General features: G+C 44.2%; 1 protein-coding gene across 7 annotated transcripts in view; it reads left to right on the forward strand.

Annotated features, from left to right (window-relative positions):
• Positions 1 to 25,903, forward strand: part of rubcnl (rubicon like autophagy enhancer) — a 75,360-nt gene that overhangs the window by 32,228 nt on the left and 17,229 nt on the right. For 6 of the 7 annotated variants that reach the window (XM_060937217.1, XM_060937216.1, XM_060937221.1 and 3 more), the window contains 5 exons: positions 5,137 to 5,279; positions 6,767 to 6,831; positions 14,375 to 14,613; positions 20,642 to 20,703; positions 22,695 to 22,790. In XM_060937217.1, the coding sequence (XP_060793200.1) occupies positions 5,137 to 5,279; positions 6,767 to 6,831; positions 14,375 to 14,613; positions 20,642 to 20,703; positions 22,695 to 22,790 (605 nt within the window). The remainder of the gene's footprint in view (positions 1 to 5,136; positions 5,280 to 6,766; positions 6,832 to 14,374; positions 14,614 to 20,641; positions 20,704 to 22,694; positions 22,791 to 25,903) is intronic. The other variant, XM_060937219.1, reaches the window with a different exon arrangement.

The following is a 25,903-nucleotide window of genomic DNA, read 5'->3' on the forward strand; positions in this document are numbered from 1 at the left end:
GTCAGCAAGGTCACAAAAGACCCCAGGGTAACTTCTAAGCAACTGAAGGCCTCTCTCACATTGGCTAATGTTAATGTTCATGAGTCCACCATCAGGAGAACACTGAACAACAATGGTGTGCATGGCAGGGTTGCAAGGAGAAAAGCACTGCTCTCCAAAAAGAGCATTGCTGCTTGTCTGCAGTTTGCTAAAGATCACATGGACAAGCCAGAAGGCTGTTGGAAAAATGTTTTGTGGACAGATGAGACCAAAATAGAACTTTTTGGTTTCAATGAGAAGCATTATGTTTGGAGAAAGGAAAACACTGCATTCCTGCATAAGAACCTTATCCCATCTGTGAAACATGATGGTGGTAGTATCATTAGTCTGGGCCTGTTTTACTGCATCTGGGCCAGGACGGCTTGCCATCATTGATGAAACAATGAATTCTGAATTATACCAGCGAATTCTAAAGGAAAATGTTAGGACATCTGTCCATGAACTGAATCTCAAGAGAAGGTGGGTCATGCAGCAAGACAATGACCCTAAGCACACAAATCGTTCTACCAAAGAATGGTTAAAGAAGAATGAAGTTAATGTTTTGGAATGGCCAAGTCAAAGTCCTGACCTTAATCCAATCGAAATGTTGTGGAAGGACCTGAAGTGAGCAGTTCATGTGAGGAAACCCACCAACATCCCAGAGTTGAAGCTGTTCTGTACGGAGGAATGGGCTAAAATTCCTCCAAGCTGGTGCACAGGACTGATCAACAGTTACCGGAAATGTTTAGTTGCAGTTATTGCTGCACAAGGGGGTCACACCAGATACTGAAAGCAAAGATTCATGTACTTTTGCCACTCTTAGATATGTAATATTGGATCATTTTCCTCAATAAATAAATGACCGAGTATAATATTTTTGTCTCATTTGTTTAACTGGGTTCTCTTTATCTACTTTTAGGATTTGTGTGAAAATCTGATGATGTTTTAGGTCATATTTATGCAGAAATATAGAAAATTCTAAAGGGTTCACAAACTTTCAAGCACCACTGTGTTCATACTTGTAACAAGTCGAGGCCCATTAAAAAAGATCCCCAATTATTTTGGCTTATCTATTCTATTAGAATCTAATAATCTATTGTTGAGTGTATTAACGGAATGCGACATCACTCCCTGTGACAGATGGGAGCCCAGGAATTAAATAAATGCAATAAAAACAAACTGTTTTTAACTGTAGGTATTGTATTTAAAACTGTATGAATGTGACAGAAGCCAACATAAAACCATGCATGCAGGGCATTCTCAGTCAAAAGAGATTAATGATCCAAAAGTGGAGTCTGGTTGATTAACACAAGAACTTATTGCCATGTTTGTGTACAGCAAACAAGCAAGTTATTAAAACCAAGAAATACACTTAAAAGAAGTGGATATAGAAACCACTCAATGGGATAGATCCTCACATGCTAAAAGAGAAGGATTTTTCCTATGAGTTGGAAAATTATCCATCCGTTTAGTTCTCCGACATCTCAAACTACCTGGTGCTGCAGACATCATTCTACACGGACACACAGATGAAAACCTTGAAGAGCATGGAGGTGTACAACTTTATATATGTGGCTGGGTTAAAGATCTGGAGATCAAGGCACCACAAGATAGACAGCAGTAAATGAATCTAAGTGCAGGAAGAGTGTTTATTAGCAGGCGTGATATTTAAGTCAAGTCAAGTTTATTTTTATAGCGCTTTTAACAATAGACATTGTCGCAAAGCACCTTTACAGAGAATTAAATATTTTATACATGAGCTAATTTTATCCCTAATTTATCCCCAATGAGCAAGCCTGTGGTGACGGTGGCAAGAAAAAACTCCCTCAGGCGACATGAGGAAGAAATCTCAAGAGGAACCAGACTCAAAAGGGTACCCATCCTCATTTGGGTGATGACAGATAACGTGATTATAAATAACTTGCTTCTATAACTGTGTCCTACGGAGTCACAAAGTATAACTGTGTAACCAGGAAAATCATTGTAGTTTTAACATGAAGTCTGTTTTGTTGAAGTTATAAACTGTTCACTGATGAAAACTTGAGTGCAAAACTGTTCATGACAACTGCAGTCCTAAAATTAGCAAGTCGACTGTAGTCCTCAGACATAAATGTATTACTGTAAGTGTCTAGAGCAGAGATTCTCAAACTGTGGTACGCGTACCACTAGTGGTACGCGGGCTCCATTCTAGTGGTACGCCAAAGAATCACTTAATTAAATATAAATAAAATTAAAAAAATAAAATAAAACGTGAAATACTATCCATAATATCCAAATGGATGAAAATATCATATCAACCGATGACAAGAAAATGAAAGGAGATACAAATGAAGTTAATAATTTTAAAAAGTTTGCAAGTGCTTCTGGGTAGCCATACGTAGCGTACGTACGCATTCCCGCCGGTTCCGCTGACAGACGGTTATCCGCCATTGGTAGACTAGGCTGTGATGGGAAAAGGTGGAGGTGGCTTTGCTAATTATGACGAGTATGACAAAATTACTGTCGTGGCTTAAAGCCGTGAATGGGAGCATGGATCAGGAGAGAGGGAGAACTGAAGAGGATGTGTGTGAGCTGAGCGCAGATGCTAACGACAGTGGCAAAACCAGCCCCAAAACTGCTAGCAAATGGCAGAAACCAGTGAGGAGGAAGTATGACGAAAAATACATAAAACTGGGATTCATTTGGAGTGGGACAGAGGAGCTGCCCAGGCCGCAGTGTGTTGTATGCGGGGACGTTCTGAGCAATGAGTCCATGAAACCATCGCATCTCAAACGGGATCTTACAACCAAACACACAGCACTAAAGGAAAAACCAATGGATTTTTTTTTTTACAAAAACGTGATGAACTGAAGCAGTCCAAGTCCACCATTCTGTCCTATGGTACACCCGTAGCCAAAGCACAGGAAGCTTCATATCGTGCCAGCCTCCTGATCGCCAGAGCCGGTAAGCCGCACACAATCGGGGAACTGCTGTGTTTGCCATTAGCCAAAGAGATGACACGTATCATGTGTGGAGAGAAAGCTGCCAGAGAGTTAAACTTGGTGCCGCTTTCAAATGACACCGTGTCAAGGAGAATAAACGACATGGCTGACGATGTTAAAAAGACACTGATTGAGCGCATTAAGAACAGTAGATATTTTACCATACAGCTTGATGAGACTACAGATGTTGCAGATTTGGCCAATTTATTTGATTCATTATTTAAGTACAGTGTTTTATTTTCCTATATTTAAACACAGTGTTACTGTTCAAAGTACTGTGTGTAATGTTACAGTGGCCAACAATATTAAATATACTTGTTAAATAAAACCTCCACCTTGTTTTTAATGAATACTTCGGCCTACTACGCTACTGTATTTTAATGTTGGTCATTATGGTGGTACTTGGAGAGCCAAGTATTTTCTGAGGTGGTACTTGGTGAAAAAAGTTTGAGAACCACTGGTCTAGAGCATCTTCCAAATGTGGTGTGTGAGTGTTTTTTTTAAACAAAAGCAAACAGAAAGCAGAGTATTTAAACAACATTTAAACATGGTGAAAAACAAACATGACAGTGATCATGATAATACTTCGCAAAACCTCTGTGAAAACAGCTGCCATATCTGCACGTGTTGGTTGCACTCAAATCAGCGTCAGGTGTTTCCAATGCAACCGGGTCGCAAGCGTGCGCACGACACGCTCCGTGAGTGCACACGGCCGCTCAAGCTGTGCCAGACTTAAGCGTGCAAAGGCACGACAGTCAAGTGTTTACCTACTGTGTGACTACAACTTTTAGCTCACGTATATATCGCCATCAAAATGCCTCATTTTCATCGATAACCCATCGCAAAGCATCGAGAGCTGTAGTGTGGCCGTAGCTTAATGAGGCGGATGTGACATCAGATGCAACCCAGCAATTGTACCCTACTATGAGTAAAAATTAGCTTCAACTTGAAAAAAAATTCACAACACCACCTAGTGGGCCGCAGCCCAGTGGTTGAGAAACAATGTTATATGGTATATGTTTTGTTTTGGTTTTTTTTGGCTCTTAATGGTCAGTACATTTCACATATTTCATCATCACTTGCACTTTTAGTCAGTAAGAACACATGGGTTTGGCCCCGGTGTGTGAAGAATACAGGCTTGTATTACTCGAGTCCAGGACTCGGACTCGAGTCCGACTCGTGCCTTAATTTTAAGGACTCGTGACTCGACTTGGACTTGACCACTGATGACTCGGACTTGGACTCAGACTTGTGCATTAACTGCATTAGGACTTATAAACTGGAGATGAGGACTCGGATTTTTTTCTTTATTTTTTGTAACATGCCACAATAATTTGCCATAAGAAATTTATATCTACATTAATTTTTGTAGTAATTTTGTGTAAGAGTGTCACACCTGCATGCTTTGGCACGTGCATCAGATAGACTCTCGCTTGTGCACCGTAAACGACTCTCACCTGCACAGAATTAAGCGTGCCTATATAAAAACTGTGAAAACGCACTTACTTTGCGAAGTATTGAGTTATGTTGCTGACACATTACCAAGCCTTATTCCCTTGTTTGGTTTCCTGATCCCTGATTTCCTGTTTCTCATCTTTAATTCTGCCAAGTCTATGATAGCCTGTTTGTGCCTTGCTCGACCTATTGCCTGTTTCACTGTTTTATGATTTTGCTTGCCATTCTGGATTGTTTACCTGTCTTCACTTGTATTAATAAACACACCTTCTGCACTTCCATCCGTCTCCCAACCATCTCTGACAGAATACTTCACACTCTGACAAAGAGAATGCACATTCACCTGTTCATCCGTCATGTTCAGGAACAAACTAATGGTAATGGTGCTAAAACAGGCACCGTTACCGTAAATGGTGCAGTTGGAGTCTTGTTCTCGGACTTGACTCGGATCAGTAGTCGACTTGGACTCGACTTGAAATTTTTTTTAACGACTCGGATTTGAACACTGGGGACTCGAGACTGGACTCGGACTTGAGGTTTAGTGACTTGACTACAACACTGGAAGAATAACAGGAATTTTAATGCATTGTTATAAATTGGTTGCTTTAAAACACACTTTTACTAGTGATCTGAGACAACTGAAGTCCAATATGCTGGCAACGAACTTTTATTTTGCTTACAGTTTCCCCTGGCTACTGTCTCTATGGCATCAGGAGGCGGAGCCAGCTTGAGTAATGAGATTCGTCAGAAGAGCCGAATGAGAGGAACCCTGATGTGGACTCCACCCCAATTTCAGATAATAACCAGTGTGAATCCAACACAGAGGTGATTCAAAAACGGCTGTATATACAAATATTTCCCATATATACACACAGTATCAGTCAAAACTTTGGACACACCTCCTAACTCAGTGTTTTTTTTCTTTATTTTTATTAATTAAAAGTCACTTCATGTCTTAAAGTAATGATGGATGTCATTTCTCTTTACATAGTTGAGCAGTTCTTGACATAATATGGATTACTACAGTTGTGGTGTTGAATAAGGCTATTTACTATACTTTTATTATTTACTGTTTGCTCTCAAATACATTAAAAAGGCAAGAAACTTACCCACTAATTAACTTTTGACGAGGCATGCCTGTTAATTGAAGAGCATTCCAGGTGACTACCTCATGAAGTTGGTTAAGATAATGCCAATAGTGTGCAAAGCGTCATCAAGGGAAACTCTGGATAATTTGAAGAATCTAAAATATATAACATTTTGTTTTTGTTTTTTAACACTTTTTTGTTTACTACATAATTCCATACATGTTCCATATGTTATTTCATAGTTTTGATGCCTTCAGTATTGTTCTACAATGCAGAGAATAGTCACAGTCCAGAAACACCCATGAATGAGTAGAGTAGGGGTGTACAAACTTTTTAACTGGTACTGTGACAGAATAATAGTTCTGTCTGTACGTAACCTCCACATGTGGAATATTTTTGTGTAAGTATTTCTTCAAGGTGTGAGTTAATGGTTTTTCCCTGACTGTGTGCACATTACAGTCTAATATTACAGTAACGTTTGTTAGTATTTTTTGTCCACAACATTCTGATATTGTAGTTAAAAATTGTCTGTTCACAAACCTAAATGAACCCTGCGAGCTGCCCATTCTGGATTCAGCTTTATTATCCGTCATCACATCACAGCGCATCATTTAGGTGATAATAGTTCACTGACTACAACCTTGTCTTTAAAAATATTCAGTTCTGCTAGCCAAACTAGCCATCACATCTCGCACCTCATCTCATTATCTCTAGCCACTTTATCCTCATCTCATCATCTCTAGCCACTTTATCCTGTTCTACAGGGTCGCAGGCAAGCTGGAGCCTATCCCAGCTGACTACGGGCAAAAGGCAGGGTACACCCTGGACAAGTCGCCAGGTCATCACAGGGCTGACACATAGACACAGACAACCATTCACACTCAATTTAGAGTCACCAGTTAACCTAACCTGCATGTCTTTGGGGGAAACCAGAGCACCCAGAGGAAACCCACACGGACAGAACATGCAAACTCTGCACAGAAAGGCCCTCGCTGGCCACAGGGCTCGAACCCAGACCTTCTTGCTGTGAGGCGACAGCGCTAACCACTACACCACCATGCCACCCCGTCTTGCACCTAGCATCAGAAAATCTTCAATACAGCACTTAATCAAAACAGGATCAAGAGTTCACTACATGCATAAATGTCATATTGAAAGAATTAGATCCAGTTTTGTTTGTGTTGACGTCATCTTTTGATTGTCTTTTCATTTCGTATTGCACAGGCGCAGCGACGTCGTTGCCTCTCAGCACTTCCTTTGTGCTGGCTGTGGGACAGAAATTGAGCCGCGTAAGTCCATTTGTTTGTATCACAAACTCTTTAAAATAGTTCACTTTGCACTTTATTTCAGTACACAGTTGTAAAAATCTTCCATTCATTAACCAACCTGCTGATCACAATTTCTGATGTCTGGTCACAGGTCCAGTCACTAAACAGTCACATAAACTCATGACTATCAAAAAGTGTTGATAGAGAGGATTTTATCTGGTTTACCAAATGGAATATTCTCGAAAATGGCTGATGTTCTTCTCAGAACACTATCACTGTGCATATTATCTGTATTCAGATTTGAACTGGAAATGGCTGTGGGCTAAACTGGAAGGTGTCAGCATTACTTCAGGCTACTGGAGCAAACCAATGACCTGTATATACATATCCATATGCTTTAATTACATTCAGTTACGTCCATGCTAGATATACATTCCTGTGTTTAGGACACAGTATTTATTTTTGGCCCATCCTTTTTCCTGTATACACTGTAAAGATATACTGAGTCTCATCTCATCTCATTATCTCTAGCCGCTTTATCCTGTTCTACAGGGTCGCAGGCAAGCTGGAGCCTATCCCAGCTGACTACGGGCGAAAGGCGGGGTACACCCTGGACAAGTCGCCAGGTCATCACAGGGCTGACACATAGACACAGACAACCATTCACACTCACATTCACACCTACGGTCAATTTAGAGTCACCAGTTAACCTAACCTACATGTCTTTGGACTGTGGGGGAAACCGGAGCACCCGGAGGAAACCCACGCAGACACAGGGAGAACATGCAAACTCCGCACAGAAAGGCCCTCGCCGGCCATGGGGCTCGAACCCAGAACCTTCTTGCTGTGAGGTGACAGCGCTAACCACTACACCACCGTGCCACCCTATACTGAGTCCAGGAACACAAAACAACAATGTACATGAATAACTGTGATCATATAATACTGTGTAACATCTCATCTCATCTCATCTCATTATCTGTAGCCGCTTTATCCTGTTCTACAGGGTCGCAGGCAAGCTGGAGCCTATCCCAGCTGACTACGGGCGAAAGGCGGGGTACACCCTGGACAAGTCACCAGGTCATCACAGGGCTGACACACAGACACAGACAACCATTCACACTCACATTCACGGTCAATTTAGAGTCACCAGTTAACCTAACCTGCATGTCTTTGGACTGTGGGGGAAACCGGAGCACCCGGAGGAAACCCATGCGGACACGGGGAGAACATGCAAACTCCACACAGAAAGGCCCTCGCCGGCCACGGGGCTCAAACCCAGAACCTTCTTGCTGTGAGGTGATAGCGCTAACCACTACACCACCGTGCCGCCCTATACTGAGTCCAGGAACACAAAACAACAATGTACATGAATAACTGTGATCATATAATACTGTGTAACATGTTAAATAAATTAATTCCTGTCTTTTTATCCATAAGGGTAGTGATTTACAACATTTATTGGCCAAATAAGAAAATGCACTTCATAAAATACACACACACACAAATATATATATATATATATATATATATATATATATATATATATATATATATATTTTTTTTTTTATTTGTTATTTTTTAATAGTTATTCCATGAAATTGAGTTGTACATGAGCTGATAGCCATGTACGATGAGACTGAGTGGAATAACTGTTTTATTCTATCTAAATTCACTGGATTTTGAGAAACAGAGCATTTTTTGTTTTAGTTTTTGCAAATTTGATAAATAAAAACTTTATACAAAACGTCTGACAAAATCATTTCCGCTTAGAATGTAAACAACCCGGCAAAATGACAGTAGCAACTTGTGCAAAATGCTATGATAATAATTCTTGAAAAATAAAAAAGATACATTCTGACCATCAAATACTTTTATTCCATATTTTGTTGCTTTTTTTTTGTATTTTGGGGGGTTTTCTTCTTTAGGGTTTTTTGGCGGTTGGCAAGCCAACTTAAAGGTGCATTACCACCACTGACTGGGCTGGAGTGTGGAACAAGCGATATTGGTGGGGGGGATTCTTTTAGCTATTTCTGTTTCTTTTAAATACTTGATAATTTGGGGGGGGGTGTTTTCGAGTAAAATTATTTTGTCCTTGGTTGGTTCAGCAACATGCTCTGCCATTTTGTTTTTCTCTACTCACTGTCAGGGATGGTTGGTGATAGACGTATGCACAGAAGATATTTATTATGATAAAGACAATCAGGCAAACAGTCCAAATCAGCAGGCATAAATCGAGAATGGCAAACAAGCAGTAGGTCAGGCAAGGTACAAACAAACTATCGTAGACAAAAGCAGAATCAAAAATGAGGAACAGGAATCAGAGACCAGGAAAACAGTATGCAAACATGGCTTGGTAATGTGTCACAACGACGCAATTCTTTGCAACTTGAGTGTGCATTCAGAGTCCTTATATATGTGTGCTGATTACACCTTAATCTAGTGCTGGTGTGAGTCATTAGTGGCGTGTGTGCATGAATCAGTTCACAGTGCACACCGTACACAGCATGTGTGAGAGTCAGCCAATGTGCCTGGGTGTGCCTCTGGAACTGGCTCTGGCTCTGACTCTGGCACTGGTTCTAGCACTGGCTCTGGTGCTGGCACTGGCTCTGACTCTGGCACTAGGACTGGCACTGGCTCTGACTCTGGCACTAGGACTGGCTCTGGGACTGGCTCTGGAGTGATGGCCCCCTCTGCTGCCACTGCGTCAGCCTTAGGAAGGAGCTCTGGAGCAACGGCCTCCTCCACTGCCACTGCGTTGGCCTCCAACATATTAGCCCCCCAAAGAAAAAATTCATGGGGGTCCTTCCTCTCCAAAGCCTCATACAGGTACCACAGAATAACATGAACAGACTGCGAGCTATGGCAGCACAGATGTTCCACTCTTACCAGGTAATTGGCCCATCGGTGTACTTGTCCTGTGAGCCAGTTAATCATGCAGCTGACCAAGACAGGTTCTGGAGACTTGGGCTCCTCCAGGTCAGCATAGAAAAAGGCACATTGCAGGCTGAATCCCTTTGGGTGATATTCCACTCCATTGTAGGATGCTGGGGTGTCTATCTCAAGTTGCTGCTGGAAAAACATGGCTAGGGGCTGAGGCACGGAAACCCGGGCATGGCGTTGAGGGGCATGTTGGTTAACTTCTGCTACATCCATGCTTGGCAAAGTATTCTGTCAGGGGTGAGTAGTGGAGATGTATGTATGTACAGAAGATATTTATTATGATAAAGACAATCAGGCAAACAGTCCAAATCGGCAGGCATAAATAGAAAACGGTAAACAAGTAGTAGGTTGGGTGAGGCACAAATAGACTATCATAGACAAAAGCAGAATCAAAAACTAGGAACAGGAAACAGGAATCAGAAACCAGGAAAACAGTATGCAAACACAGCTCGGTCATGTGTCACAACAACACAATATTGCGCAACTTGAGTGTGCATTCATTCAGAGTCGTATAGGTGCCCTGATTGCGCCTTAATCCAGTGCTGATGTGAGCACTGGATTATGAGCAATCAGAGCGTGCGATTGCTCATATCCAGTGAATGTGGATAGAATATAAAAAAATCTCCTTCTCACCCCCGGCGGGGGGGTGGTATCCATGTCATCCTCAAGCTCGGGTCCTCTACCAGAGGCCTGGGAGTTTGAGGGTTCTGCGCAGTATCTTCGATGTTCCTAGGACTGCGCTCTTCTGGACTGAGGCTTCAGATGTTGTTCCTGGGATTTGCTGGAGCCACTCTCCCAGTTTGGGGGTTACTGCCCCAAGTGCCCCCACTACCACGGGGACCACGCAACCCTTGACCTTCCACATCCGTTCCAGCTGCTCTTTCAACCCTTGATACTTCTCAAGTTTCTCATGTTCCTTCTTCCTGATGTTGGCGTCAGCTGGGATCGCCACATCTATCACCACCACCCTCTTCTGCTCTTTGTCCACCACCACTATGTCCGGTTGGTTAGCCAGGATCTGTTTGTCAGTCTGGAAGCTGAAGTCCCACAGAATCTTGGCCCTGTTGTTCTCAGCCACCTTCTGTGGTATGGCCCATTGGGACTTGGGTACTTCTATTCCATACTGGTTGCAGATGTTCCTGTATACTATCCCAGCCACTTGGTTGTGCCTCTCCATGTACGCTGATCCAGCTAGCATCTTACACCCTGCTACTATGTGCTGGACTGTTTCAGGGGCTTCTTTGCACAGTCTGCATCTTGGGTCTGATCTACTCTGGTAGATCCTGGCCTCTATGGCTCTTGTGCTTATGGCCTGTTCTTGTGCTGCCATGATTAGTGCCTCTGTGCTGTCTGTCAGTCCTGCATTATCCAGCCACTGGTAGGATTTCTTGATATCAGCCACTTCCTCTATCTGACGGTGGTACATGCCATGTAGGGGTTTGTCTCTCCAGGTTGTCTGTTCCTCCTCCTCCTCTGCACTCTCATCAGGGTTCTGCTGCCTGAGACATTCACTTAGCAGTTCATCCTTTGGGGCCATCTTTCTGATGTATTCTCGGATTTTCGATGTTTCATCCTGGACCGTGGTCTTGACGCTCACTAGCCCTCGGCCTCCCTCTTTCCGCTTGGTGTATAGTCTCAGGGTGCTGGACTTGGGGTGGAACCCTCCATGCATGGTGAGGAGCTTTCTAGTCTTGATATCTGTGGTTTCTATCTCCTCCTTTGGCTAGTTTATGATACCGGCGGGGTATCTGATGACTAGTAGTGCGTACATGTTGATGGCTCGGACCTTGTTCTTACCATTCAGCTGACTTTTCAGGACCTGCCTTACTCTCTGGAGGTATTTGGCTGTGGTTGACTTCCTTGTGGCCTCTTCATGGTTTCCATTAGCCTGTGGGATGCCAAGGTACTTGTAGCTGTCTTGGATATCACCTATGTTGCCCTCTGGTAGGTCAATCCCTTCAGTCCGGATCATCTTGCCTCTCTTTGAGACCATCCGGCCACACTTGTCCAATCCGAATGACATCCCTATGTCATCGCTGTAGATCCGGGTGGTGTGGATCAGCGAGTCTATTTCTCGCTCGTTCCTGGCATACAGCTTGATGTCATCCATGTAGAGCAGGTGGCTGATTGTTGCCCCACTACGGAATCGGTACCCGTAGCCGCTCTTCGTGATGATCTGACTGAGGGGGTTCAGGCCTATGCAGAACAGCAGTGGTGATAGCGCATCTCCTTGGTATATGCCGCACTTGATGTTGACTTGGGCAATGGGTTTTGAGTTGGCCTCTAGGGTTGTCTTCCACATTTCCATTGAGTTCTGTATGAAGGTCCTTAGGTTCCTGTTGATCTTATACAGTTCCAGACATTCCAGTATACATGTGTGTGGCATTGAGTCGTAGGCTTTCTTGTAGTCAATCCAGGCAGTGCACAGGTTGGTCTGTCTCTTCTTACAGTCTCGGGTGACTGTTCTATCGACCAGTAGCCCCTCCTTCAGGCAGTCTTTTTTCCCTCAAGCTCAGGTCTTCTACCAGAGGCCTGGGAGTTTAAGGGTTCTGTGCAGTATCTTAGCTCTTCCTAGGACTGTGCTTTTCTAAACAGAGATCTTGGATGTTGTTCCTGGGATCTGTTGGAGCCACTCTCCCAGTTTGGGGGTCACTGCACCGAGGGCTCCTATCACCACAGGGACCACTGTTGTCTTCATCTTCCACATCTTTTCTAGCTCTTCTTTCAGCCCTTGATACTTCTTGAGCTTCTCAAGTTCCTTTTTCCTGATGTTATCGTCACTTGGTATTGCAACATCTATCACCACAGCTTTGTTCTTCCATTTGTCCACCACTACCATGTCCAGTTGGTTAGCCATTACCAGTTTGTCCATCTGTATCTGGAAGTCCCACAGCAAGAAGGTTCTGAGTTCAAACCCCATGGCCAATGGGGCCTTTCTGTGTGGAGTTTGTATATTCTCCCTATATTTATTTCCTTTCCTTTGCATGGGTTTCCTCTGGGTGCTCCAGTTTCCCCCATGCAGATTAGGTAAAATACCCAGCCACTGGGGTTGTACAAGACAATGTATACTCCCACAGGAAGAACAACACATACTGAACCGAACTTCCTGGATCAAATGGTACGGTACCAGTACCTGCAGGGCAAGCTGATTGCCAGCACAAAGGGCTGTCTATAATGGTGCCTATTCCAAACCAGCACACTGCATGTCTATGGAGAGATTTTAACAGATTACTTGCCTGACACTTAACGGGCATGGCAGATGTTCCCCTCACAAAAGGGCTCCCTATATACAAAGAACTATTACTAGGGTTCTAGTATTCAGGATCATTCTCTGAATTGCTATGGCATAGTCATCAGTCTGCCCATTGAGACAAACCCATGGCACAGGTAGTCTGGGTGGGGTGGAACACCTTTCCTTTCATTTATTACAGTAAGTCTGCCCAGGAAGCATTTCCCACAAGGTAAGGCATTGAATTGGAAGGCCTGTCCTTGAAAGGCAACCTCAAAGACAAGAATCAGACAAGTACTAATGTTCTTCTGAACTGAGAAGTAGTTGAAGTAAAACAAATTGATCTGACCCTGGGATCTACTCTTCTGACTATGCCTCTGTCCAGAGGAAAATACATTTTCTGGAACTGCTACTTGATTGGGCCTGAGTCCCAAAGGCTGCTCTGCTTGAGCCATTCAGTTGTTCTGGTTTTTGAGTCAGACACCGGTGTTGTTCTTTTCAGGGCTGCTTTGGCCACAACCCTAAAGAGTGACCCTGGTAGATAAGGTAATCTTTACAAGGTTGATTTTACATGTCCAGAAGTATGGATTGTGCAACAAACACCTGGCAACATCACTTAACCAGTATGGTGGATATCCGTCCTGCATCCTGTCTTAGGTGTCTCACTATGGCCCACTAGTCATCAGGTGGGCTGACGCATGCAAGTTCTCACTGATGGGTGTGAGTTCTTGCTGTATGTGGCTTGGGCATCCCAATTTTCCAGCTTGTGTATTTTAATTGTTTATTGCAGTGGAAGCTTCTGACAGATATTGCCAAATGGCCCAGCCTTTATGCACAATTGCAGTGTTTTCCCTGTCAAAAAAGTTTGAATATTGTTTCTTGCAACATTTCACAGATCAACAAAATTTGCTATGTGAATCAGTTAGCTAAAGTTAAACTGAAAAAAGGGGGGTTGACTGGAGTCTTTCTGTGTGGAGTTTGCATGTTCTCCTCATGCCTGTGTAGGTTTCCTTGGGGTGCTCCGGTTTCCTCCCACAGTCCAAAGACATGCAGATTAGTTCAACTGGCTACTCTAAATTGCCCAGAAGTCTGTATGTGAGTGTGAACGGTTGTCTGTCTCTCTGTATTCGCCCTGTGATGGATTGGCGACCCATCCAGGGTGAACCCCGCCTCTCACCCAATGTCAGCTGGGATTGGCTCCAGCTTCCTTGTGACCTGCAATGGATAAGTGGCACAGAGAATGAATGAATTGAAAAATGCTTGTCAATATATAGATAAATTGTAGTTAAACCTACAGTGGCAAGTATTTCAAACTGCTAAAACATTTTTAAAAATAAATTTACTTAAGTCTATTTCAGATGTTCCTGTTCTCTTCTCACATTTGTCCTCTAGGTTACATGAAGAGGTTGCGATACTGTGACTACCTGGGCAAGTATTTTTGTGATGGTTGCCATGGAGGTGGTGAAGCCATAATCCCGGCGCGTGTTTTGAGCCGCTGGGATTTTGGACGATACCCAGTGTGCCAGTTTTCCAAGCAGTTACTGGAGTCCATTTGGGAAAAACCATGTTTTAATATCATCAGTGTAGCCAAGACCCTGTACTCCCAGGCCAAGGAGCTGCAGAAATTCAAGGTAATGTTTTTGTACCTTAGAATTGCCACATAACTAAATCCAAATGGCACACACAAGTAATTCTAATGAATTTCTCCAAGGAAGACTAAAAAATGCATAAAAGAGACTTTAAAGGTGGAAATTAATACTGATGTAGCAACTGTGTTACTCTGTTCATGACTATGACTGTGTCCAAACCTAAATGAGTGCTGCTTACCTGGGCTCTATTCAGAGGCAGGAAGGCATCAATGGTATGTTAGTGGAGAATGCTGCCTATTAAACCCCTTTATACCACAGAATTGTTTATCAGATTCTTGAATCTGATAGGTCAGAAGGTGTTGATTAATTTTCAGTAACAGCAGCTTTGACAGTTGTTCCAGCTGTAATTCAAATGATAGTTTTATATTATATTTTATATGCTTGGACTAATACACAGTGTCTTGCAAAAGTATTCATCCCCCTTGGTGTTTGTCCTGTTTTGTTGCATTACAAGTTGGAATTAAAATGGATGTTTGGGGGATTAGCACCATTTGATTTACGCAACATGCCTACCACTTTAAAGATGAAAATTGTTGTTTTATTGTGACACAAACAAACAAAGAGCTAGAGACCAGAGGTTTAAGCCATGACACGTGGAACGTGGGGTGGATGCGTCACATGGTGAGTGGTAGTGCCAGTCTGACGGAACATGGATTGATTACCTTACTGATGAGGAAGGGTCCTAGGTACCTGGGAGCCAGCTTGTGGGAGACGGTTCTGAGTGGCAGGTGGCGTGTGGAGAGCATGACTCGTTGTCCCACCCGGTAGGTGGGCGCCTTAGAGTGGCGTTTGTCGGCTTGCCTCTTGGATGCTAGGGCGGAGCGAATGAGTCTTCTCCGGGCCAATGCCCACATCCTCCTGCAGCGCCGTATGAAGATCTGGGCTGAGGGTACGGCAACCTCCTCCTCTTGGTTGGGGAAGAGTGGTGGTTGGTAACCTAGGGAGCACTGGAAGGATGAGAGACCTATGGCAGATGAAGGAAGAGTGTTAGGAGTGTATTCGACCCAAGGCAAGTACTTTCTCCAAGAACCGGCATCCCTGGACAACATACACCTGAGTGCCACCTCCAAATCTTGATTCGCCCATTCCACCTGGCCGCTGGTTTGGGGATGGAAACCTGAGGAGAGACTCCAGGAGGCCCCAGTGAGTTTGCAGAAGGCCCTCCAGAACTGTGCAGTGAACTGAGGACCCTGGTTGGAGACGATGTCAGTGGGGAGTCCGTGTATGTGAAAAATATGGAGGATGAGTAATTTGGCGGTTTCTTTAGCTGTAGGAAGCTTGGGCAGAGGGATGAAATGGACTGACTTGGAGAACCGGTCGATAACTGTGAAGCTGCATGTGTTGCTGCCTGAGTTGGGGAGTCCTGTGACGAAGTCCAGGGCGATGTGAGACCAGGGTCAATGAGGAGTCGGGAGGGGTCTTAACAAGCCAGCAGGGGGTCAATTGGTTGTCTTGTTCCGGGCACATATGTCGCAGGCTGCCACGAATTCCTGGACGTCTTCCTTGATGGATGGCCACCAGAAGCGTTGTTGGATAAGTGCCAGGGTTCGAGCAGCTCCCGGGTGACTGGCCAACTTGGAGCCATGACCCCACTGCAGCACCTGGGTTCGCACAGAACAGGGAACAAACAGATGGTTAAGTGGTGTGTTGCTTGAGCTACCTTCTCCGGGGTCCTGCTCCAGGGCCTTCTGCAACATCTCTACCTCTGGTGGCTCCCACCAGACAACGTGGAGGGAGGATGGTTTTGGGCATTCTAGACTCCTCCTGGCAGGAAGAGAATATCCTGGACAGGGCATCGGGTTTGCCGTTCTTGGAGCCTGGGTGGTGGGAGAGCGTGAAATGGAAATGGGAGAAGAAGAGAGACCATCGGGTTTGCCGTGAATTGAGATGTTTGGTGAACTTGAGGTATTCTAAATTCTTGTGGTCAGTCCAGACAAGGAAGGGGAGATCCGACCCCTCGAGCCAGTGCCTCAACTCCTCCAAGGCGAGCTTGAGGACCAACAGCTCTCTGTCCCCGATGTCATAGTTTCGTTCAGCAGGGGACAGCCAGCAAGAGAAGAAGGAGCAGGGGTGGACCTTGTCATCATTGGCCGTCTGGGAGAGGATGGCTCCGACCCCTGACTCGGAAGCGTCGACCTCCACAATGAACCGTTTGGCCGGATCGGGTATGGTAAGAATGGGTGCTGTGGTGAACTTGCTCTTGAGCATGGAGAAGGCTTTCTCTGCTTCCTCCCCCCACTTGAACGGGCTCCTGATCGAGGTCAATGCCGTGAGAGGTCCGGCCACCATGCTGAAGTCGCGGATGAAGCGCCTGTAGAAATTGGCAAACCCCAGAAAACGCTGGAGCTCTCATCGTGAGGATGGGGTGGGCCAATCAGTGACTGCCTTGAGTTTGAGGGGGTCCATCTGGATCCTCACCGGGGAGATGATGAATCCCAGAAATGAGACAGAGTTCTGGTGAAATTCTCTCTTCTCCGCCTTGACGAACAGTTTGTTCTCTAGCAGGCACTGAAGGACCTGCTGGATGTGACCCCAATGTTCCTCCAGGGAGCAGGAGAAGATCAGGATGTCATCCAGGTACATGAAAATGAAGATGTTTAGGAAGTCCCTTAAGACATCATTAACAAGTGCCTGGAAGACTGAGTGTGCATTGGTCAGGCCAAAAGGGACCACGAGGTACTCGTAGTGACCAGTGGTGGTGTTAAAGGCCATCTTCCACTTGTCCCCCTCCCTGATCTTGATGAGATGGTATGCATTGCGTAGATCTAACCTGGTAAATACCTTGGCTCCCTGGAGTAGTTCGAAGGCCGTGGTCATGAGCAGTAGTGGGTAGCAGTTCTTGACCGTGATGGCGTTGAGACCTCGATAGTCAATACAGGGGCGGAGTGACTTGTCCTTTTCCACGAAGAAGAATCCCGCCCCTGCTGGGGAGGAGGAAGGACAGATGATCCCAGTTGCCAAAGATTCGGAGATGTATTTCTCCATGGCTTGCCTTTCGACGGGAGAAAGAGAGTAGAGCCGTCCCTTGGGTAGTGCTGTCCTGGGTAGGAGGTCGATTCCACAGTCATAGGGTCTGTGAGGAGGGAGGGACACTGCTCAGGTCTTGCTGAAGACGAGTTTAAGGTCCAGATATTCCAGAGACACATGAGAGAGGTCAGGGAACTTGCTGGCTGAAGGCTGCGGTGGTTTGGCGGGAGGCAGAGCGAAATTCAGACAGGAAGCTAGGCAGGACTGGCTCCAGCCTAGGATGGTGTTGTCAGCCCAGTTTAGGTGGGGGTTGTGCTGCGTTAACCATGGTAATCCTAGGACGATGGGTACGTGGGGGTCGTTCATGACATGAAGCTGGATGGTTTCTGAGTGGTTACCGGAAATCCTCAGGGTGAACAGGGCGGTAAGGTGGGTGATGGTGGTCAAGCCAGTGCCATTGAGTGTCAGGACAGTGAGAGGGACGTCAAGAGCGAGTAGCGGGATTCCCAGATGCTTGGTGGTGGCGGAGCAGATCAGGTTCCTGTCTGCCCCTGAGTCGACGAGGGCCTGGAGGTGGTGATGCTGGTTGTCACGGATAATGATGACAGGAAGTAACGGATGGTTAGCGGGGAACTGGTTCTAAGCGTTGCCCACCCGGGCCCCTCGATTCAACTGGTGGGCTTGTCCTTTTAGCGGGCTTTCTCGGCAGATGTGTCCCAGCTGACCGCAGTAGAAGCAGGCCCCCGTGCTCCACCAGCGATGTTGTTCCTCCACTGACACCCGAACCCGGTCTACCTGCATGAGTTTGATGGACGCGGTGGGAGGTGGAGAGGAGGTGAAGCTGGGGCGGTTCTTCTCTCTCCTCTGTTGCTGGACCCGGGTTTCGATGCGGTTGGCGAGGTCCATGAGGCTGGAGAGGTTCGACAGCAGTTCCATCGATACCAATTCGTCCTTAATGGCATCAGATAGGCCGTGCAGGAACGCGTCGATCTGGGCGCTCTCGTTCCAACCGCACGATGTCGCCAACATCCGGAACTTGATGGCATAGTCCGAGGTAGACCGGGACCCCTGCCACAGCTCCATGAGCCCTCTAGCCGCCTCCCGGCCAGACAGAGAGCAGTCGAAAGTTTGCCTCATCTCCTCGAAGAAATCCTTGAGACTGGAACAAAAGGGCATCCCAGACCGCTGTTCCCCACTCTCTGGCCTTGCTGGTGAGGACTGTGATGGCATATGCTACCCGGGAGCATTCTGTGGGGAAGGCCAGAGGTTGCAGCTCTAAGATCAAAGAGCATTGAGACAGAAACAATCTGTAAGTACCTGGTTCTCCATCGTAGGGCTGAGGCGCTGGAAGTCTCGGTTCGCGGAGAAAGGCAGTGGCAGGAGCTGAAGTAGGAGGCGGCTGGGCAGGGGTAGGCACGGCTTGAAAGTGCTGAATCTGCATAGTGAGGAGGTTGAGTGAGTCGGACAGGGTGGCGGGGTTCTGGGTAATTTGCTGTAGGTCTTGTTGGTGGGTTCCGAGGAGAATCCCTTGTTGCCGGACGGCCGTTCTCATATGGGCGAGTTCTGCTGGATCCATGTTGGCCAGAACGTACTGTTATGGGTGGTGGAGGTGAAGTTTAGATCCAGAAGCAGAAAAATGCACAACAGACAATTATCCAATAAATAAGGTGATTTAATCCAGGGAAAAAAAGGGCGTGGCAAAAAGGTAGCAAAACAGGACAAAAACACAAATGGCAAAAATAGTCCGGGTAACAAGAGACAAAAACCTGACAAAAACACAAGACAGGTAAGGACAAAAACACTAAAGCAAAAAACCATGAACAAGAAAAAACCCTTGGTATAAAAAACATGAACTAGAAAAATAGCTAGAGGGAAAAACCATGAAAAGCATGAACAGCACAGAAACAGCTAGAGAAAACAAATGAGACGTTCTGGCAAAGTCAGAGTCTGAGAACGGCCTTTAAATAAGCAGCGGTGAAAACCAGGAAGTGAGTTCAGGTGGGATGGAATTCCCGTCCCGGATCTGGATCGGCACTGGCGTGGGAGATCCATAATTTCCAGAGTGGATATCTGGGGCGGAGCATGACACAAGGGGGATGAATACTTTTGCAAGACACTGTGCTATCATTACTATTGTTACTATCAGTGGTAAATTGCTGTGATATAGTAGGAATAAAACACTTCAGGATGTGCTGTGTTAAGAAAATAATCAACTTCAGGGTGGTTCACATCGAGCCACATCACACAACCCTCTGATTATTTTCTATTAACAGATCGTCCTGTCATGCTTTAGCCCTTACTTAAGTGTTTTCTTTCATACAGTATGTTAAGGCACATGTACTGTATCATTTGTTGTCCGATATATCCCATAATCCTCAGTATCAGCTCTGGTGCAGCAGCCTGTCTGTGTCACGTCGATGCTGGAATCAGTGTCAGACTCTGTTCCTCAGAGAACACCTCTGCCTATGAATACGGCTACCATATTTATCCAGAAACACCCCACAAACATCCCATAAATAGAGACTGTGGATATTCATTCAGTACAAAGTGTCCACTCAGCTCTGTATTTATATCTGAATTAATTACCAAGCCTTTGATTCCGTGTTTGCTGTTCTGGATTTTGGTCTGGTTCGTCCCTCTGGTTTTTGTGATCTGCATGTCCAGTTTGTAAATCACCCACAACTGCAGGTGTCTCAATGGCTTGACATTATGAACAAACATTGATGGCAGAGAGCATACAGAGGCAGCAGATTGTTGACAAAATGATCTGTAAGGGTTTGAATAAATATTTTACTTTTGACAAGAAATAGCTATTGGAGTTATTCTAATTTCCCCAAAGGTAATTTTTCTATCTTGGCTAACAGACGTATCATTTGATCCAGAGATCAGTGAAAAGCAGAGGAAAGCTCTCGCATTTTAATGACTGATTTTTTTCCTTCCTGTTCATTTATATGCAGTCCAGGAGTCCTTTCATTGTGATGTTTGAAGATATTACTAACAAAGCTCTAACCGTTCCTCTCACACTTGTATTTTTCTCTTCCAGGAGATCCAGGAACAGCTGATCTCCATTAAGAAGCTGCTAAGAACATGCAGACTATCTGAAGGGTAAAGTTCACTATATGGTTAAAAATTAAATAAAAAAAAAAAACCTGCACAGAAATGAGTAAATCCCATTCTATAGCGATAATCTGTGGTTATATTAAGGTTAGAGTGTCATATACTCTGACAAATATAGTTCAGAAAGACACACTTTCATGTCACATGGCTGTGATTGCTCCTGCTTATCAGTGCTTCCATAGAATGACCCGTAGATTGTGTGTTGTATCACAGCAGTTCTGTTTCTTTATGTTGTTGTGTGTACATTTCCAGATCCAACTTTTAAAGTCTTTGTATTTTAGTGTTTGACCTTTAAGTTTTGGATTATGTGTGTGTTGGTGAGCTGATGTTTGCTATTAGTTATGATTTGTTGAGCAGCTTAAACAGTAAGAGCTGAGCTCCATACTTAAGAGAATATGGTAATGCATCAACCTGATTTTTAATGGATTTGACTGTACGATGTTCATATGTACAACATTGTACATGTCCCACCACAGAGAATCTGATTGTAAGTGCAAGGCAACATATCTCATGAACACTTGACCACCGGACAACAAAATTTCTATCTTTATTTACATAAGATAGATGAGTGTTGCAATTCGGACGGGTGGGTGGAGCACAGAAGGACAGCAGGCCAGAACTGAGTTCCCAAAAACTCTTTATTTTGCACTTTTCAGTGTAGTATTCACTCTCCCAGCCATGCACGTGCACACACACAAGTCATCTGGTTGGGGAGAGAGCTCGCTTCCTCTGCTCTCTCTCTCCTTATATAGGGCGCGGTCACTGGGGAAGACACACAAACACACGTTAACTGACATGAGGTGCAGTGATTCTGCCGCTTACCTTTCCTGACTCCGCCCTCCGGTCACAGACAGACGCTTGACCACGCCCCCGCTGCCATAATCAGTTTTTATCCAGTGCTTATTTTTAATTTGCTTTTTTAAAAATAATGTGGGATTATTCCCTAATACATTTTAGGGAAAATATATTCATGACATTTTCATATAAAACTAGATAAAACAGTTTTATTAGTCCACTAGCTTGCTGGACAGTTTTAACCAGACGACTGTTTGATATCAACTTTGAAATATGAAGATTGCCACTCAATCCCTCAGAGCTCAGACACTGCAGTCGATCGAGGAAGATGTTTTTCCAGTAGTTTTTTCCCCGAAGGTTTTTATCCTCCATGGCAGGCACCGCATCTTTACATTGTCTGCTTTTTTACATGAATGACTTCTGACTCTGCACATTCATGTAAACATAATTATTGTAGAGTTCAGTAGCAATTATGATCATCTTTCCTTAGTTGTAGATAATCTAAACCTACCGCAGATCGATATTGATTAGTTCTTATGTGCTATTATGGGATAATATTGGATGGTAACTATACAGTAATGATGTAAAGTGAAAGCGCTGGTTCACTGCTGTCCACCAGGCACCCAGCAGAGTCACACCATAATAAATGTGGTGGTATTGTTTCTGGCGTATGGCATGCAGCGTCAAAGAAAGGAACAAATATGTATTCGTAACTGCGATGCGTATCTCATTATTGGTCTCACTGTCACAAGACGATGCAGTAATTTATTGAGGTGAAATCCACGACACTACACAATTTGATGGTTCATATGCTACAATACTATTATTCTATACAGGCTGATTTTGTACCCTTGCAAATATTTTCCTCATAAACTCATCAGGAGCTCCACTTTTGGGCAATAACTATATATGCATATTTACACACACATCCATCCACCTGCTGTGTTATGCGGTTCTCTAATCAGCCAATCCTTTGACAGCAGCACAATGCATAAAATCATGCACATACAAATCAAGAGCTTCAGTTAATGCTCACTTCAAACATCAGAATGGAAAAAGCTGTCAAGTCAAGTCTATTTGTATAGCGCTTTTAGCAACAGACATTGTCGCAAAGCAGCTTTACAGAATATTAAAGACTTTAAACTTGGGCTAATTTTATCCCTTATTTATCCCCAATGAGCAAGCCTGTGGCGACAGTGGCAAGGAAAAACTCCCTCTGACAACATAAGGAAGAAACCTCAAGAGGAACCAGACTCAAAAGGGAACGCATCCTCATCTAGGTGATAACAGATAGGGTGATTATAAATAACTCGCTTCTATAACTGTGTCCTATAGAGTCACAAAGTATAACTGTGAAACCAGGAAAATCACTATAGTTTTAACATGAAGTCTGTTTTGTTGAAGTTATCAACTGTTCATTGATGGAAACTTGAGTGCAAAACTGTTCATGACAACTGCAATCCTAAACTTAGCTAGTCAACTGTAGTCCTCAGACATAAATGTATTACTGTAAGTGTCCAGAGCATCTTCCAAGTGCGACTTTTGACTGTCCATATGGGGCCATCCTCCACAGGAGCGATGAGATGAGACTCCAGCCAGACATAGGGCATCAGGATGGATCAGGCAAGTCTGAGGAGCAGAAGAGATCAGCATCACTGGTGTGTCAGGACTGATATGTAACTCAGAGAGGGACAGATAGAGGGAAGAGATGGGGAGAAAGAGAGAGAGAAAACACAGGTTGTTAGGTATGCCCAATGTCACCTAAAGAGTAAGAACAAGATACATTTTGCACTGAGTGCAAGCAGGGACTCCAGCAAGACTAACTATGAAAGCATACCTAAAAGGGGAGAGCCAAAAGGTAACACATACATGAGGGCGCCCTGGGACATAAAGCAGCCAGCCATGACACGGTCAACAAACCTGAGTGTGAGGGGGGTGACAGCATCCACACGTTCCCATTTACCAAAAAACTCTATGCCTGAGGACCTTCCAGATCGACTCCTTTACCTAATTTAAAAAAAAAAATGCTATTCACAAAAGGCTTGACTAAACAGATGTTTTCAGCCTAGACTTAAACACTGAGACTATGTCTGAGTCCCAAACACTACTTGGAAGGCTGTTCCATAACTGTGGGGCTTTGTAAGAAAAGGCTCTGCCTCCTGATGTAGCCTTCACTATATGAGGTACCAGCAGATAGCATGCACCTTTTGATCTAAGTAGCCATGGTGGGTCATAAAGGACTAGAAGTTCGCTCAAGTACTGTGGTGCAAGACCATTCAGTGCTTTAAAGGTCAATAGTAGTATTTTATAATCGATACAAAATTTGATTGGGAGCCAATGCAGTGTGAATATGACAGGGGTGATGTGGTCATATCTTGTAGTTCTAGTAAAGACTCTTGGTGCTGCATTTTGAACTAACTGGAGCTTGTTTATGCACTTATTGGAACATCCAGACAGTAAGGCATTACAGTAATCCAACCTAGAGGTAACAAAAGCATGAACTAGTTTTTCTGCATCATGTAATGACATTACATTTCTTAACTTAGCAATATTTCTGAGATGAAAGAAAGCTATCCGGGTGATATTATCAATATGAGTTTCAAACGAAAGACTGGAGTCAATTATCACACCAAGGTCTTTTACTGCTGCATGTGAAGAAACAGAAAGGCCATCCAGAGTTACTGTGTAAGCAGAAAACCTACATCTAGGTACATGTGGTCTTAGTACAAGTACTTCTGTCTTGTCAGAGTTAAGCAGAAGGAAGCTAATAAGCATTCAGTGTCTAATCTCCTTTACACATTCCTCAATCCTCTTAAGCTGGTGTCTCTCATCTGGCTTTGCAGAAACATACAACTGTGTGTCATCAGCATAACAGTGGAAACTAATACCATGCTTACAAATAATATCACCCAGAAGTAACATATATAAAGAAAATGCATGCTCTTGCGACAAGGCTTTCACAGATAGCTTTTCGCAGACAGTTGTAATTTATCGTTGAGCGGGGAGTAATAGGTGTGCGTGATGTTATTCACCGCCACAACGCAAGGGGGCGCGAAGTCGCGAAATCGCTAGGAGTAGTTGGTGGGTGTGGTTAGTGGAGTGTTTATCCTCCGGTTACTTATAATGACTAGAACTGGAGTCGTATAGATGTACGTACTTCCTCACTTCCTCGATCAACCGCTTTTCGTGCTGCTCCATCTTTGCTCGTGTTTTTAAAAATGGCGGTAGTGAAAACAAAACAAACCGGGAAAGTAGGGAAGCGGAAGTGCGTGTACAGCGGATGTAGAGTGGACCAATCAGAGCCCTCTTGTCTGCGACGCTGTCTGCGAGGCTTCTGCGGTGGTCACAATTTTTGGGAGGTGCGCGCAGAGCGTCTGCGAAGGGGGGGCTACGCAGACGCCATCTGCGACACCATCTGCGAGGACTGCGTTGTCAGCATAAATTGGCCTTAAGACAGAACCTTGTGGAACACCAAACTTTACCTCAGTATGTCTAGAAAAATCACCATTTACATCAACAAACTGATAGCAATCAGTTAAATAAGACCTGAGCCAGGAGATGGCCGTTCTCATAACTCCCACAACATTCTCTAGTCTATCCAGGAGAATGGAATGATCAATGGTGTCAAAGGCTGCACTAAGGCCAAGCAATACAAGCAGGGCAACACAGCCCTGATCAGATGCCAACAGTAGGTCATTTACTACTTTAACCAGTGCTGTCTCTGTGTTACGATGAGGACTAAATCCTGACTGATACATTTCATGGATGTTAACCCCTTTGGACACAAGGAAAAATGCTATGGAACTTCATGTGTACAATTGTATACATTATGTCTGAAGGGGTTATTCCTATGTAGATATGAGCATAACTGCTGTGCCACAACTTTTTCTAGGATCTTGGAGATAAAGGGGAGGTTTGATATTGGCCTATAATTGGACAGCTGACAGGGGTCGAGGTCAGGTTTTTTAATCAGGGGTTTGATAACTATTAGTTTAAAGGATTTCGGTACATAGCCAATTCTAAGGGAATAATTTATTATTTTTAGAAGAGGTTCAATTGCTTCTAGTATTATCTGTTTGAAGAGTCATGTAGGTAAGGGATCTAGTACACAAGTTGAAGCTTTTGATGTGGAAATTAATGAAATTAATTTGATTTCTCTAAGGGGAGTAAAACATTCTAATTGCTGATCTGATACAGTTATATGATTAACTACAGGGTTACTTAAATTGTCTGGCCTTAAATTAGTAGTTTGAATTTTTTTGTCAAATATTTTCGATTTTGCCATTGAAAAACTTCATGAAGTCGTTGCTACTACATATTGCAGGTGTGCATGTGTCTATAGTAGTCTTTTTCCTAGTTAATTTTGCTACAGTATTAAATAGGAATCTTGGAT

The sequence above is a fragment of the Neoarius graeffei genome, chromosome 13 (genome assembly GCF_027579695.1).
Source record: "Neoarius graeffei isolate fNeoGra1 chromosome 13, fNeoGra1.pri, whole genome shotgun sequence".
NCBI lineage: Eukaryota > Metazoa > Chordata > Actinopteri > Siluriformes > Ariidae > Neoarius > Neoarius graeffei.